At 35.7% G+C, this 16,050-nt stretch overlaps 1 protein-coding gene across 3 annotated transcripts; it reads right to left on the bottom strand.

Moving 5' to 3' along the window:
- Window positions 1–16,018, bottom strand: Galk (N-acetylgalactosamine kinase). 3 transcript variants are annotated; one of them, XM_075304996.1, is made up of 7 exons: window positions 15,863–16,001; window positions 15,325–15,579; window positions 11,649–11,914; window positions 4,106–4,279; window positions 3,304–4,037; window positions 367–589; window positions 1–295 (listed from the first exon to the last, which is right to left on the bottom strand). In XM_075304996.1, exons 3-7 carry the CDS (start codon window positions 11,792–11,794, stop codon window positions 112–114), a joined length of 1,461 nt encoding a protein of 486 aa, XP_075161111.1. In that variant the 5' UTR covers window positions 11,795–11,914; window positions 15,325–15,579; window positions 15,863–16,001; the 3' UTR covers window positions 1–111. The 3 variants fall into 3 exon arrangements, with proteins under 3 accessions (XP_075161111.1, XP_075161110.1, XP_075161112.1); XM_075304995.1 differs by lacking the exon at window positions 15,325–15,579 and having other exon boundaries at window positions 15,863–16,018; XM_075304997.1 differs by lacking the exons at window positions 15,325–15,579; window positions 15,863–16,001 and adding an exon at window positions 15,092–15,244.
- Between the last annotated feature and the right edge of the window lie 32 nt (window positions 16,019–16,050).

Here is a 16,050-nt window from a genome sequence, read left to right as displayed (position 1 = left end):
TTTTTTCAGTGTGGGTATGTAATTTTCTTTATTTAAAAAATCTTCTTACATTACATCACTACTTTAAAAAAAAACATGTTTAATTGTGTATAACAAATATGAAGAAAAATTCTACAAATCTAATGATAATATCTCCGCTCCATCACGGGGACATGTGGCAAATACAACATTGGCAAAGTCTTTTTTATGATATCCTTCAACAGATTGATCGCCATAGTATTTCTCCTTTAAGGTGGCAATATATTTCTTAGAAATTTCTGTAGAATTGCAAAGGGCAACAATACAACCGCCCCAACTGAAAATAAATATTAGAGTGGGTAACGAAATATTTTATGCGTTCAGTAATTTAAGTTCATTATAACCTACCCAGCTCCAGTTAATCTTGTTCCAACGCCATATTCATCGGATAATTTTACCAATTTGTCTAAATTGGGGTGGGAGCATTCATATAAAGTTTTAAGAGATTCATGGGATTGTCTCATTAATGCTGAAAGTTTTTGGATTACTGCCATATCACCATTGGAATTATTTTGAGCATTAGTATCAAGAAGCTGACAAATCTTCCGGAATTCTTGAACTCTTAAAGATTCTGTAACATTAAAAAAAGAAAAATGTTTTTATTATGTTGTGGGATATTTTAAATTGCTTATCTGTATTTTTTCGATTTTAGCCAGTCAAAAGATGAAATTTCCCCTGACTCCAATGTAATTAAAATGGCCCTGTACCAATTTTGACATTTTTTTTCGAAGCATCCATAACAAATATCGCGAGAACGGATTCCAAACGCATTGCAAAATGAGCTTAGTACTTGTAGAACATTGAAGTTCCTACAAGTACAAGATTCAAGGAATTGGAATTTGGTTTCTCACGATGAGAACCCATTCCAAATTGAACAGTTTGTAAACCAGCAAAATTATCGGGTTTACTTGTCAAAAAAGTAAGCTGAAAATGTACATTTTCGATTGGCCATCGGAACTGAAAATAAATGACGAATATTTTCGGGAAAATTTCTTAAATACAGTATTGAAGCCCTGGTAGACAAGAATTTCGGCCGTAGACCATGGACATTGCAACTAGCAACTACTAAGGATGACACTAAAAAATACCAAAAGATCGATCATTTCAAGACGGCGCCCGGAATGAGCCAAAATGCGGCAGAGAGTGACTCTGCTTCCATTTGAAAGTTGTCGTGGCAAAGGTAGCCAATTCGAACAAATCTAAACTGATTCTAAAATTTGACGTTCCGACTTTTGAACAATAAAATTTAAAAAGTATAGCGCTTTAGTTAGGTTTGGCTTAAAATAGGATTCAAGTTGTCCTGTCTCATGTCGGCTGACATACAGCTAAGCGCTCTAACATCTTCTTTCTATCGTACCCTTCTCTTATTCCAGGAACTCTGTGTCCCTAAGGAATTCCCCAATGAGTTCCCAGTTCCTGTTTTCCAGCTGGGCTAGATCTCGAATCACCGACATGGTTAACCCTTTAAAGGTAGGGCAGTAACAAAGGTAGTGCTCCAAGGTCTCATCATACTGGAAGCACGCTCTGCATGCAGCACCCCCTGCATGCAGCAACCTCTGCTGTTCCTATTCGGCACAGATGTGCTCTCAATTCCAGGTGTCCGGTCATCATGGTCCTTTTAAATTTTGTCCTACTCCCCTTCAGTAGTTCTCCAGTCCTTTTCTTATCTGGGTGACCCACTAGTAGCTATTTTCGTGGCCCTTCCGACCGGTACTGGACACACATAAAGCGATGTGGCATAATGAAACGTTCGCATCGCTTTATGTGTTTCCAGTACCCATACATACACCTCGGCTCGCGTTGCCTATATTGACTTAGCCTTGCTAAATCATCCGCTTCGTAGTTCCCTGGTATGTTCGTGTGGCCAGACACTCATATTAGACGACTATTGTACTGCTCGTTGAGAGATTTGCGGCAGTATATGGCGAGTTAAGGAACACAGAGTCCAAGACTGTCTGAGTATATATGTTATTAATGCCAACATTTGTTGGAACATTACTTTTCCGCCCACTTTTCACCTCTTTTATTGCTAATATTTCAGCCAGAAAACCCCTACAGTGATTAACAGGTTGGCTGATAAGTCCCCGGTATGGCGTCGCTAGTATTAAATGCATATTATTTTTATATAGTACCAACCTTCAAATGATTCGTGTCAAAATTTGACGTCTGTAAGTCAATTAGTTTGTGAGATAGAGCGTCTTTTCAGAAAAAAGGAATTTCGTGTTTTGATAAAATACTGTTTTCTGAAGCGAAAAAATACGGTGGAAGCAAAAACTTGGCTTGATAATGAGTTTCCGGACTCTGCCCCAGGGAAATCAACAATAATTGATTGGTATGCAAAATTCAAGCGTTGTGAAATGAGCACGGAGGACGGTGAACGCAGTGGACGCCCGAAAGAGGTGGTTACCGACGAAAATATCCAAAAAATTCACAAAATGATTTTGAATGACCGTAAAATGAAGTTGATCGAGAGAGCAGAGGCCTTAAAGATATCAAAGGAATGTCTTCCTTTGATATCTTTTTTTCCGTCGATATGTGACAATGGATGAAACATGGCTCCATCACTACACTCCTGAGTCCAATCGACAGTCGGCTGAGTGGACAGCGACCGGTGAACCGTCTCCGAAGCGTGGAAAGACTCAAACGTCCGCTGGCAAAGTAATGGCCTCTGTTGTTTGGGATGCGCATGGAATAATTTTTATCGATTATCTTGAGAACAGTGACTATTATATGGCGTTATTGGAGCGTTTGAAGGTCGAAATCGCGGCAAAACGGTCCCATATGAAGAAGAAAAAAGTGTTGTTCCACCAAGACAACGCACCGTGGAACAAGTCATTGAGAACAATGGCAAGAATTGCTTCCCCACCCACCGTACTGTTGGAAATTAGAAGTTCATACTTTTTGTCGAGAAGCGTTTTCGCCAGAGTGTATGCCATTACATCTGGCATTATTTTGAGGACCGAAATGTGTGCAACTATACATCCGTTGTTTCAGCTGACTGTTTGGCCAAAATTTCTAAAGGCAATTGTTACAGTATGACATTAGGGGAATCTTTTCCTGTCTTACTGAATGCGCCTGATATACACTAGAATTCCATTCGATGAGATTTAATTGGAATAGGATCTCGGTGTCTGGTTCATCCAGATATACACCCAGTCCCATCCTCTCACCTATCTTCGATCCATCGGTGAAGTAGTTATTTCCTTCTGATATCTGTTATGGGGTCCTACTCTCCCAGGACCATCTTACTGGCGTCAGAAATTAAGATGGTCAAAATAATCTTACCTTGTATGACATGTAGAGTCCTTTGTCTTAGTTTAAATCTTTCCATTGTTTGTGTGTTTTCAGTTAGAAATTCTCTTTCGAACTCTTCATTTCTCAATTCAAAAATTTCACATAGCTCTGAGCGAGTATAGATATCCTTTGGCATAAATTCCATAGCGTATTTCTCCATTTGATCTAAATTACATGCAATAGCATCCTGAAGTTTTGCAAAGATTCGCATATCCTTCCAATTTTGCAGATTTTTTCTGAAGGCAATTAAACAACTTCCAAGACGACATTCGACAACACGTTCATTGAAATCTGAAGTGGCTGCCTTATTCATTTCGGCCAAACTATTGGCTACCACAAAACAAGCTCCCTGAGGTAATTGTAATGGTGTGGCCTTAAGACTCGGATGAAATTCTATAAATTGGGCACATCCTTCTTTGGCTAGATAAGCGATGGCCTGATCCATGCCACCCCCTTGAGTTCCAATGTAACGTTCGCATGCCGCTGATATAGAGGCCAAGTTTTTACGCTCCAAATCCACTTGATGGACGAAGGCGGTAGCCAAAACTGCACTACTCACGAGGGCACTTGAACTGGAGACGCCCGAAGCGGGAGGTATATTACCACTAAGTGCCACGGTCATACCATAAATTGGCTGGGTATCCTGGAGAGTCTCACAAATACCCTTGACTCCACAAAGATAATAGTTGTACCAGGCAGGAGCACCAGCAGAATTAACAACTATCCTAAATGAAGGAAATATCTTGAGTTTTTATGATTTCCTATGAACCTATATATGTATATGCAAACATACTCAAATTTATTTAAATCGGTCATAAAATTTTCATATTTTTCTTTTTCGATATTTCGAAGTTCCAGAGTTGTGTTTTCTTCTTTATAGCCCACCGCTAGCAGAATACATTGGTCTATAGCCATGGGAAGTACCGGGTAGCCACAGTAATCCACATGTTCTCCTATAATATTAACTCTGTAAAGAAAAAATGAAAAAGGTTATAGTGTATCAAGAAGAATCGAGAGATCTTAGTGAATGTAGCAAATCCTGCAGGGATAGAACAAGTTATGTATTGCAGGAATTGTGTGATGCACAAAGTTAAAACAATGTCTTTTGAGTGACCAGAAAGCTTAATACTACACGCAGAGAGGGGCTATGACTAGCCCAAGCATGTATCAAGAGCAAAATGTTATTTTTGGATGGTGAACATTGAACATTTGAAGCAAAAATGTTGTTTTCTCGGTAAACATATACATGGTTGCCGAAAACAGAGACCTATTTTCGAAAAAAAGAATGATTGCGACAAACATGTTCCATGTTCACCGTCCAACAACTGAAATATATTTGGAGTTATCTCATATTCCATCTCTGGGTTTACTCTGAAAGAAGAGTTTTCTTTTCTGAGAAACGAACGAATTTTCTTTTGACACCAAATAGTCTTCTTTAAAGCAAATAAAAACTAGATAATGGTTACAACGCTTGCCATAAATTCGGCTTTATTTTTTTCTTAAAGAAAATAATTTTTAACAAATGGCAATTTCTTTTGTCGAAAATTTCGTTCCAGAGGAAAGTATTTTTTCTTTGTGCGTACAGGGACGAAGAATTATATGTTTGGAACTCAAATATGTAGCACATTATTTATAAGTGCAAGCATATAAGCTAATATAACATGTATGGGTCATTACATTTTCTCTGCATACAAACATATATCAATTTGGAAACTTATATATGTTTAGAAACGAGAGCGAGAGAGAATAGAGAAAATACATGAATGTGTGGGAGTTTTCTAAACTTTTATATATTTATACTAAATTTCTAAATTAACATATGTTTACATCTAAAGACATCATATTTAAGAAAATGTAATTTCCCAAATATACTATGTTCTAACATATTATCATATATGTCCCAAACATGTTGTACTAAATTATGAACATTTATGCTACACTGAAAAAAATATTTACGTGATATTAAAGATTAGGCAACCTAAATTTTAGGAGGCGAAATTTACAAAATAATGAGGACAAATTTCTATAAAAAAATGAGATTTTAATTAAAATAAAGTTTATAATCTTTATTTCAAAAACTTTTTTCATTAAATTTAGGACGCAAATTTTATAAATTTGCGTCCCTCCGTTAAAGTAACATGTCCTTGAACTAAGGCTAACTTTCCTCAAATTAAAGAAGCATATTTTTGATTTAAAGAAATTGTCCTTAATATAGGCTAAGACTTATTTTGAGGATTTAGCGTCTTTGGTTTAACGTTTTTTTTTAATTAAGAAAACATTTTGTACTTTGAAGTATCCGTTATAATTTGGATTTTTATACCCACCACCATAGAATGGTGATGGGGGTATAATAAGTTTGTCATTCCGTTTGTAACACATCGAAATATCGATTTCCGACTATATAAAGTATATATATTCTTGATCAGGGAGAAATTCTAAAGCGATATAACGATGTCCGTCTGTCCGTCTGTCTGTCTGTTGTAATCACGCTACAGTCTTCAATAATGAAGCAATCGTGCTGAAATTTTGCACAAACTCGTCTTTTGTATGCAGGCAGGTCAAGTTCGAAGATGGGCTATATCGGTCCCGGTTTTGATATAGTCCCCATATAAAACGACCTCCCGATTTGGGGTCTTGGCTTTATAGAAACCGTAGTTTTTATCCAATTTGTCTGAAATTGGAAATCTAGAGGTATTTTAGGACCATAAAGAGGTGTGCCGAAAATGGTGAGTATCGGTCCATATTTTGGTATAGCCCCCATATAGACCGATTTCCCGATTTTACTTCTTGGGCTTCTAGAATCCGAAGTTTTTACCCAAATTGCCTGAAATTGGAAATTTAGAGGTATTTTCGGGTGATAAAGAGGTGTGCCGAAAACGGTGAGTATCGGTCCATATTTTAGTATAGCCCCCATAAGAACGATCTCCCGATTTAACTCCTTTGGTTTCTAGAAACCGTAGTTTTTATCTGATTTGCCTGAAATTGTAAATATTCTGGTATTTTAGGTTCACAAAAACGTGTATCGGATTAAGTTTTTATAGGTCCATTTGGTAATGCATCCATATAGACCGACTTCACTTCTTGAGGGTGTAGAAGGCGCACTGATCATGAAAATTGCTTGAAACTCAATGTAAAATTGCCAGATTTTACTTCTACAGATTTAAGATTTCAAATCAAGACGTTATTTCATCACTTTCTTGCACACTTACGAGAGATGTTAATGATTCCTCTAAAACTCAAACAAAAATGGTTCTTATAAATCCAGAATCTAATATTGTCCTCATAGGTGAAATCTTTAAATTTATCTTCGGGAAGTGTCCTCAAGTCCTCCTGAAATTTCAAAGGAAACCCTAATATTTGGTTCATGGTGTTGGGTATTTAAGATTCGGCCCGGACGAACTTAGTGCTGTATATACTTGTTAAAGTGTCATTTGTTTGTACATGAGTACCTTTATTAATAAATAGCGAAAAGAGAATGCAAAATTGATAAATGAGATCTGTATCCTAATTTTAATTTTATTGGTATTAGATTTAAAGCCAGATAGGTCGCTAAAAAATTTCTTTATTTTAAAGAAGCCACATCGTTGGCTCGGAATCAATACCAAGATCCTTAAGGGAAGGTCAAAATCTTTGGATCCAAGTAAACTTTTTTTTGAAAAATAATGTGCTAAAATATTGAGTTCCAACTATAAAAATGTTATTTTTATACCCTTCACCCTACTGTGGTACAGGGTATAATAAGTTTGTGCATTTGTATGTAACGCCAGGACATATTGGTCATAGACCCATCTGCTTAGAATTAAATTCTGCGTCGATTTAGCGATGTCCGTCTGTCCGTCCGTCTGTCTATATGTAATTTTGTGCACAAAGTAAAGCTCGCAATTTAAGTCCGATCGTCCTCAAAGACAATCGTTATTGATTTTGGAAAAAATCGGTTCAGATTTAGATATAGCTGCCATATATATTTATCCCCGATTTTGTCATAGTTAGCGTGTTTATCAACCGATTTTCTGGAAATACCGTACATCCAAATATTTTATGAGTCTCGAAAATCTTGCAAAATATCAGCCAAATCGGTACAGATTTAGATATAGCTCCCATATATATCTTTCGTCCGATTTAAACTCATATGACCACAGAGGCCAAAGTTTACTACCGATCTTCGTGAACAGGGGGAAAAATTGACATTCTACCAATGCTTGGTAAATTTGATTGAAATCGGTTCAAATTTAGATATAGCTCCCATATATATCTTTAGTCCGATTTGAACTTATATGGCCACAAAAGCCAGAGTTTTGCCGTGATTTGCTTTTGCACAAGGGGTACGTTTAATAGTATCCTTAACTGTGTCCAATTTTGTTAAAATCGGTTCAGATTTAGATATAGCTCTCTCACACACACACACACACACACACACACATATATATATATATATATATATATATATATATATATATATATATATATATATATATATATATATATATATATATATATATATATATATATATATATATATATATATATATATATATATATATATATATATATATATATATATATATATATATATATATATATATATATATATATATATATATATATTTCGCCCGATTTGGACTTATATGGTCTCAAAAGCCAGAGTTTTGCCCTGACTTACTTAAAATTTTGCACAAGCGGTACTTTTAACGATACTATTGTATGTCCTAAATATGGTCAAAATCGATTCAGATTTAGATATAGCTCCCATATATATGTTTCGTCCGATTTGGACTTATATGGCCTCAAAATCTAGGGTTTTACTGTGATTTCCTTCAAATTTCGCACTAGGAGTACGTTTAGTAGTATCGGTAATTGTGCCAAATTTGGTTGAAATCGGTTCAGATTTAGATATAGCTCCGATATATATCTTTCGCCCGATTTGCACTCATATGACCAGGGGGGCCGAAGTTATACTCCCATTTACGTGAAATTTCGCTTTTCAATGGCTCTATTAACCATGTTCTTTAATCTATATCTGTCCATAAAGCTCGAAAAATAATTGTATAATTAGATATAATGCATTTGGACGTCAATTGCCTGTTTCGGTATCAGGCTAACATGAAATATAATTTCGCTTAGATAGCAGAATTATTATTCTAACTATACGTTACATGTCAAATTTAGTCAAAATCGGTTCAGATTATATATAGCTCCCATATATACGTACACCAGAGTTGCGGAAATATGGTAGACTGTTATACATTTTAGACCCATTTTCAATGGAAGTTTCCTCCAATTAACTGGATAGCGTTAGCCGATTTAAATTTTAATTCTAGAGATTTTGTAGAAGTAAAAAATTGTATCCTTTATATAGCTTCCAGCAAATGTGAAGTAGTTGAGATGGTAACACAAATTTTGGCCTACATAGGGTGAAGGGTATAATATAGTCGGCCCCGCCCAACTTTAGACTTTACTTACTTGTTTTATATATGAAAAACAGTGTGTTTCGTCCGTGTATATACAGCCGCATTCTCGTCCTTATGTCCCCTAAACCATGGACTGCGTACAATGTTCTATTATGTCCTAGATTTAAATCCAGATAGGTCGCTAAAAAATTTCTTTATTTTAAAGACGCTACATCTTTGGCTCGGAATCAATACCAAGATCCTTAAGGGAAGGTCAAAATCTTTGGATCCAAGTAAACTTTTTTTTTGAGTGGGATAATCCACCACTGAAAAAATTTTTGGTGTTCGGTCGAAGCAGGAATCGAACCCACGACCCTGTGTATGCAAGGCGGGCATGCTAACCATTGCACCATGGTGGCTCCTGGGGTATCCTAACATGAAAGAAAATTTCACTTGACTAAGGCCATCTTGGCTTTAATAATTCAGAAAAATACTTCAACATTAATGAAATCATCTTTATTACACATTTTTGAATACTTTATTTTAAAAAATTTTTTTACTTGAAACATAGCATATTTTTTACGTAAAGTCCAGTCTGAATTTGGAAATTTAAGTTGTGGTTAATACGTTTTACTGGATTGGACTCATAGCACATAGGACAATTTGTTTCCCACAATCATGTACGCAAATCTCAAATTTAAAAGAGAATTGTGTCTAAAATGTGTCCTACATAAAATCTCCACTTCTTTGGGTCGGAATCAATACCAACATCATTAGTGTAAAGACAAAATCCTTAGAACCGGTCATGTTTTTTTCAGTGTACTATCCATTCTACATTCAGTAGATGTTGAAAAGGTAACAGCTGCACTCATTATTGTTGTTTTTGTTGTTTCGGAAGCACGCTTAAAATAAACCCAGCCAACTGCACTCAAATCGATGATTTGACAGTGGCAAAGGAAAATAGATATGTTTGTACGAATTTATTTCGGCATAAGCCGGCTATCGTAAACCTGTTTTTGGGAAGGTTCAAGTGTGGTTCACTTTGAATTTATTGCGATAATTGGTTGATAGTTTTGCTGCAAGTAGAGAATGCTGATGAGGAATGTGGTAATTCCGAAACTTGTGCCATCCAACCATCTTGCAGTCTATAGGGATTTGCCCAAATAAATTTGACAAGTATTAGTTTCCTCTGTTGGTAAAGCTACACTTGTAGTTTAGTCAATACATGGTTTTAAGCTGAAATCAAAAACAACAATAATGATTGAAGAATAAACCAACAATAACAAAACAAAACGAATGTAACAGCTGTACTCAAAAAAAAGTTTACTTGGATCCAAAGATTTTGACCCTCCATTAAGGATTTTGGTATTGATTCCGAGCCAAAGATGCCACTTCTTTTAAATAAAGACCTGTTTTGGGGACCTATCTGGCTTTAAATCTAGGATCAAAAAAATTAAAATTGGCATACAGATCTCATTTATCGAATTTTTATATTCTTTTCGCGGTATATTAATAAAGTAAAAACAAATGCCAGTTAAAAAATCCAAATTATAACGTATTCTTCAAAGTACAAAATGTTTTCTTAATTCTAAAAAACTTTAAATAAAAGATGATAAATCCTCAAAATAAGGCTTGGTCTATATTTGAAGCTATTATATCTTAAATCTAAAGCTTTAAGATTTCAGTTAATTTAAGGACGATTTCTTTAAATCAAAAATGTGTTTCTTTACTTTACAAAAATTTGTCATTTCTTATAAGACATGCGACTTTAACGGAGGGACGCAAATTTCCAATATTTGTGTCCTAGATTTAATGAAAAAAAATTTTGGAGCAAAGACCGTAAACTTTATTTTAATTAAAATTTCATTATGTTTAAGAAATTTGTCCTTAATATTTTGTAAACTGCGCATCCTAAAATTTGGGTTTGCGCAATCTTTAATATCACGTAAATATTTTTTGCAGTGTGTTAGGAATAATGAATGGTAATGTGGGGTAAAATAAGTTTTGTAACTCTTCGAAATATCGATTTTCGACTATGTAAACTATAAATATTCTTGATCAGGGAGAAATTCTAAGACGATTTAACCATGTCCATCGTGGTATCATGCTGAAGCGTTACCTTACCTGAAGCCTTATAAAGTTAAATTTTACTTTATACCTACTTTTCCCGTAAATATTCCTTTAAGAATTATTTTGAACACAGGTAATAAAATTTCTCCTTTATTGAGAATATATGTTTTTAATACTCGGAAATAGAGGTGTGCGCGTGAGTGATATTTCACTCACACTTACGCACATTCACGAAGCAAAATGTTTATTCACGCACACTAACGCACGGTACGTGGGATAGCCACTCACGCACATTCACGAAATGAAAACCAGTACTCACGCACACTCACGTACGAACTACTTTTAAGGACTCACGTTCACTCACGATTCACGACAATTCACGTAACTCACGATAAATTCACGAGACTCACGATATTTTCCAGCCGGGAATGAGCAAAGGTAACAAAATTCATGAATACTCGTAGAATGTAGTTCGACAGCTAAATTAATTTCAGTTAACATGCGAGTAAGAATTAAATCTTGATTTTTTTCGTGAGCGTGATTTTGCAGAAATTTTATGCACGCATATTCACGAACCGATTTTATTTGTCACGCACGATACATTTGTTTCAGTCCAATTCACGCACGAGAGTAGCTTCAGATTTCGTTCACGATTCACGGGATTCACGTGTGTCACGCGCACACCTCTACTCGGAAATTGATATTTCAATGTGTTAGAAATGGAATGACAAACTTATTCGACTGTATTTTTCCCCTTTAGCAGATTTTCCTGCTATTTGTAGTAGTTTTCGTTAACTGTAAATTTTACTTTTACACATAGTTTTCAATTAACAGGGCGTTGAGAATTATATAAATATATATATATAATACACAACTTACCTTCCCGGTACTCTAACATAAAATTGTGGTTCATGTCCATACTCATATCGATAAAATTCTCGCAGTTCCTGTAGCCGACTATAGCACCCATGGTCTGGTGTAATTGTTTTGATTGAGACATGGCTGGTGCTTGTGCAATCTGCCATCGTTAGTTGTAATTATCCGGATTGGTTGTGTTGCGTGGTAGTTTGTATTTGGCTTGAGTCATCGACTATTGTGCATATGTTTGATTGCACAATCAAAAACAAAAAATTCTTTGCTGGCCTCTGTGGAAAAATACATTGTGGAATATATTGAAAAAAGTCAAATTATAAGACGAAAAGTCTATCCCATAATCGCAATAAGCCAGCGATGAACTAACCGATTTCTACAATTCTATACACCTAGAGAAAAGCTTTAAATAATAATAATGGTATTGAAAATAGCAACTAATTATATCCGGTTTAAAGTATAATTCGTATAGAAAAACAGTAACTAATAACATATTTTGTGGTAAGCGCGAAGATTTCATGTCATTTTAGCGTATCATAGAACATTTTACTAAAGTTGATATGTCCTTAATCTCAGAGTTAGTTGATTCGAATTTAAAATGGGTATCTTTACTGAAAAGAAAATTCCGTTGAACACAAGTTCGAAACATCTTTTCCGCGACGACAAATACAATAAGCTTGTCGGCAGAAATGTTCTTTTTTCTACTTTCAAGTGTTTTTGATGTCAATATTGCATGATATTTCAATATTGTTATATCTTGTTAGGTTAAAATGGCAGCCCGATTTAGTTTCAGGATCACTTAGTCCATAGTGATAAAGAGAATGAAGCCAACGAATAAATATCATATTTTGCGTCAAAATTTGGAACCTTCCACCCACAATCAATAAGTATCAAGTTGCTAAAATAATTTTGCAAAAATTTAGCTCAAAAAATTTAACGACATGTAAATTTTATTTTACGATTGGTTGTACAACTAATCTCATTACCATTCGTACACAGATAATGAAGTCGCCGAGTCGCGCCGCCCGAGCACAATTATCCATTATAAAATCAATCGGCTAAGATTTTATAATGGATAATTGTGCTCCTCCGAATAGACAATTTTATATCGCCTTAGTGTGTAAATACAACCATAGCGATAGGCGGTAGGCGAACACTTATTTACGTGTATTTCTTATGGGAAGCCCAAAATCCGCGACGGAATACCGTGACGGCTAGCGGCGTGTCGCTAAATTAAAACTTATTCTAACTCCTTGGCGAAAACTGGTATAGTGTTGCCATCGCTTATCAATTTTTTTTAACTCACCACTAGGAATTGCTGTTGCCTGGACACGTGTAGATTATTTTTTCTTGAAATAACTCAACAAATAACAAGCCATTGTATGTTTTTATTCAACTTCATTGTTTAATATTGTCAAAGCGTGCTGTATTGACAACAAAAACGCTAGGAAACGTGAAAAAGGGAATTATTCGCCGTCAAGCTTATTGTATTTGCCGTTGCGGCAAAAATGTTTCGCCTACCGCCTATCGCTATGGTTATATTTACACACTTAGCCGTCAAGCCGCCACCGATAAAAATGGGTTGGCTTCATTCTCTGTTCGTATAACTTCAAATTGATTTTCAAATGGATAATTATCCACCGCCGAATAGACAAATTTATATCGGCTTAGCCATCAAGCCTCCGCTGCAGGAGCAAAAATTTAGTGTCAGGCGCCGCCGACAAAAATTGGTCGGCTTCATTCTCTGGTTGTGAGTTCAAAAATGTAATAAGTGTTGGCAACACTACACCATTTTCCGCCAAGGAATTAGAATAGATTTTAATTTGGCGACACGCCACCAGCCGTCACGGTATTCCGTCGCGGATTTTGGTCTTCCAATAAGAAATTCGCCTAAAATGTGTTCGCATATCGCTATGGTTAGTTATATTTACACACTAACATGGCTTTTAGAAATAAAGACTCATTTTGAGTATGCAATGATATAAGCCCACAACAATGAAAAAAATCCCCAGTATGATACTGGGGACTTTTTCAAAAGGGGTCCATTGTAAATAAACAACTTCAATCATGAATTTACTTCTTATCTTCATAATTGGAACAAAATGGATTGTGTGATAAAGAGTATAAAGGTACGAATTTGAATTTTTGCGATTTTAAAAACACATTTCAATGATTATATAATTTGTAGAATTCTGCCAATTGTAGATTTGTAGGTGTCTTGGTAGATTTTGCAAAATATTCCGTTTCATAAAATATTTCTTTGGAAGATTTTTTTTTATACCCTCCACCATAGGATGGGGGGTATATTAACTTTGTCATTCCGTTTGTAACACATCGAAATATTGCTCTAAGACCACATAAAGTATATATATCCTGGGTCGTGGTGAAATTCTGAGTCGAACTGAGCATATCCGTCCGTCTGTTGAAATCACGCTAACTTCCGAACGAAACAATCTATCGACTTGAAACTTGGCACAAGTAGTTGTTATTGATGTAGGTCGGATGGTATTGCAAATGGGCCATATCGCTCCACTTTTACATATAGCCCCCATATAAACGGACCCCCAAATTTGGCTTGCGATTGCTCTAAGAGAAGCAAATTTCAACCGATCCGGCTGAAATTTGGTACAGGGTGTTAGTATATGGTCTCTAACAACCATGCAAAAATTGGTCTACATCGTTCCATAATTATATAATAGCCCCCATATAAACAGATCCCCCGATTTGGTTTGCGGAGCCTCTAAGAGAAGCAAATTTCATCCGATCCGGTTGAAATTTGGTACATGGTGTTAGTATATGGTCTCTAACAACCATGCAAAAATTGGTCTACATCGTTCCATAATTATATATAGCCCCCATATAAACCGATCCCCCCATTTGGCTTGCGGAGCCTCTAGGAGAAGCAAATTACATCCGATCCGGCTGAAATTCGGTAAATGGTGTTAGTATATGGCCTCTAGTGACCATGCAAAAAATGTTCCACATCGGTCCATAATTATATATAGCCCCCATATAAACCGATCACCAGATTTGACCTCCGGAGCCTCTTGGAAGACCAAAATTCATCTGATTCAGTTGAAATTTGGTACATGGTGTAAGTATATGTTCTCTAAACTCTATGCAGAAATTGGTTCACATCGGTACATAATTATATATAGCCCCCATATAAACCGATAAACCGAGCTCACAAATCTGACAGAGAGAATGAGAACACAAGAGAACGAAACTGTGAAGCGAAACTGCGTCGGTAGGTGGCAGTCATGAGGAAAATTTATCTAATATCATGCAGTTTTTTGGCGCATCTCTCAAATATCATACAGTTTGCGTCGGCGTCATCCAGTTCGGTTCTCTGTCGGCTTTACGAAACTAAAGGAAAATATGATTTAGAACCTACTTTGGAATAACAAATGTTAATTTTTTAAATGTTTCCATTTTAATAATTTTTGGCATACAATTTGAAATTATAACTGCCGCTGCTACTATAACTAATTTATCAAAGCAGAGCTTTGACCGCAACGCCGGTGATACCAAAAGCTGCTTTTCGTCCTCTTGTATTTCCTCCTCTCTGAATCTGACAACAAAAATTTCTTTTCAAACTAAAACGTTTGGCATCACTGGCTTCTCTCACTCATCACTATGCGCAACAACAAATCCATAATGCAACATAGAGTAACATAATACACACAAATGTGATAAGAAACGAAAACAAGTTTCAGTCAATGAACGTAAACAAAAGGGAACCGGCCGGTCCATTTACAAATCAATGCATAACACGTGACACATTTTTCATTCGTTCATATGTTTGGTTGATTCACTTAGGGTTTATATCGTATTTGTTCACCACGTCGTCATTTTTCACTTATGCCCAATTAGTTTTTTCTTTTCAATTTTAATCAAATTCAATTATTGCATTATTTGCACTTCTTGGATTATTTTTGCCCTGGTTTTGTTAGAATATTAGTGAGTGAGCAAATAAAGAGTGAAGGGTGGCTGTTTTTGGTTGTATCTTTTGAATATTTCTCTGTGAGAGGGAGAGAGTTTTCCAAATGTTCTAACAGCCAGCTGTTTATGCTTTCTTTCATTTGAATTTTGTTTTTATTTTCGCAAAAATATTTTGTTTGATTTTATTTTATATATCTGGCTGATAAGTGCTTTGCAATGTAGTTTTTTTTATAAACAACAGGCCAACATAGTAGGCTCATTGTTGTTGGCGTTTCTGGTACATTTTTGTTTTTGGAGTGAAGCACGTTGCTGATATCGATTGTTTGTGTGGTGTTGTTATCAATTCTAGTTTTCTTTCTCGCGATGGGATGGGTGTTTCAGTTTCCCGCTTTGATGCAACCGGAGTGTCGCTCTGAAGATGACTGATTCTGAAATGTGTTGGTTTGATAATTTTGTTTTCTTACGGCCG

The sequence above is a fragment of the Haematobia irritans genome, chromosome 4 (genome assembly GCF_050003625.1).
Source record: "Haematobia irritans isolate KBUSLIRL chromosome 4, ASM5000362v1, whole genome shotgun sequence".
Lineage (NCBI taxonomy): Eukaryota > Metazoa > Arthropoda > Insecta > Diptera > Muscidae > Haematobia > Haematobia irritans.
This window is presented reverse-complemented; position numbering and strand designations above follow the sequence as displayed.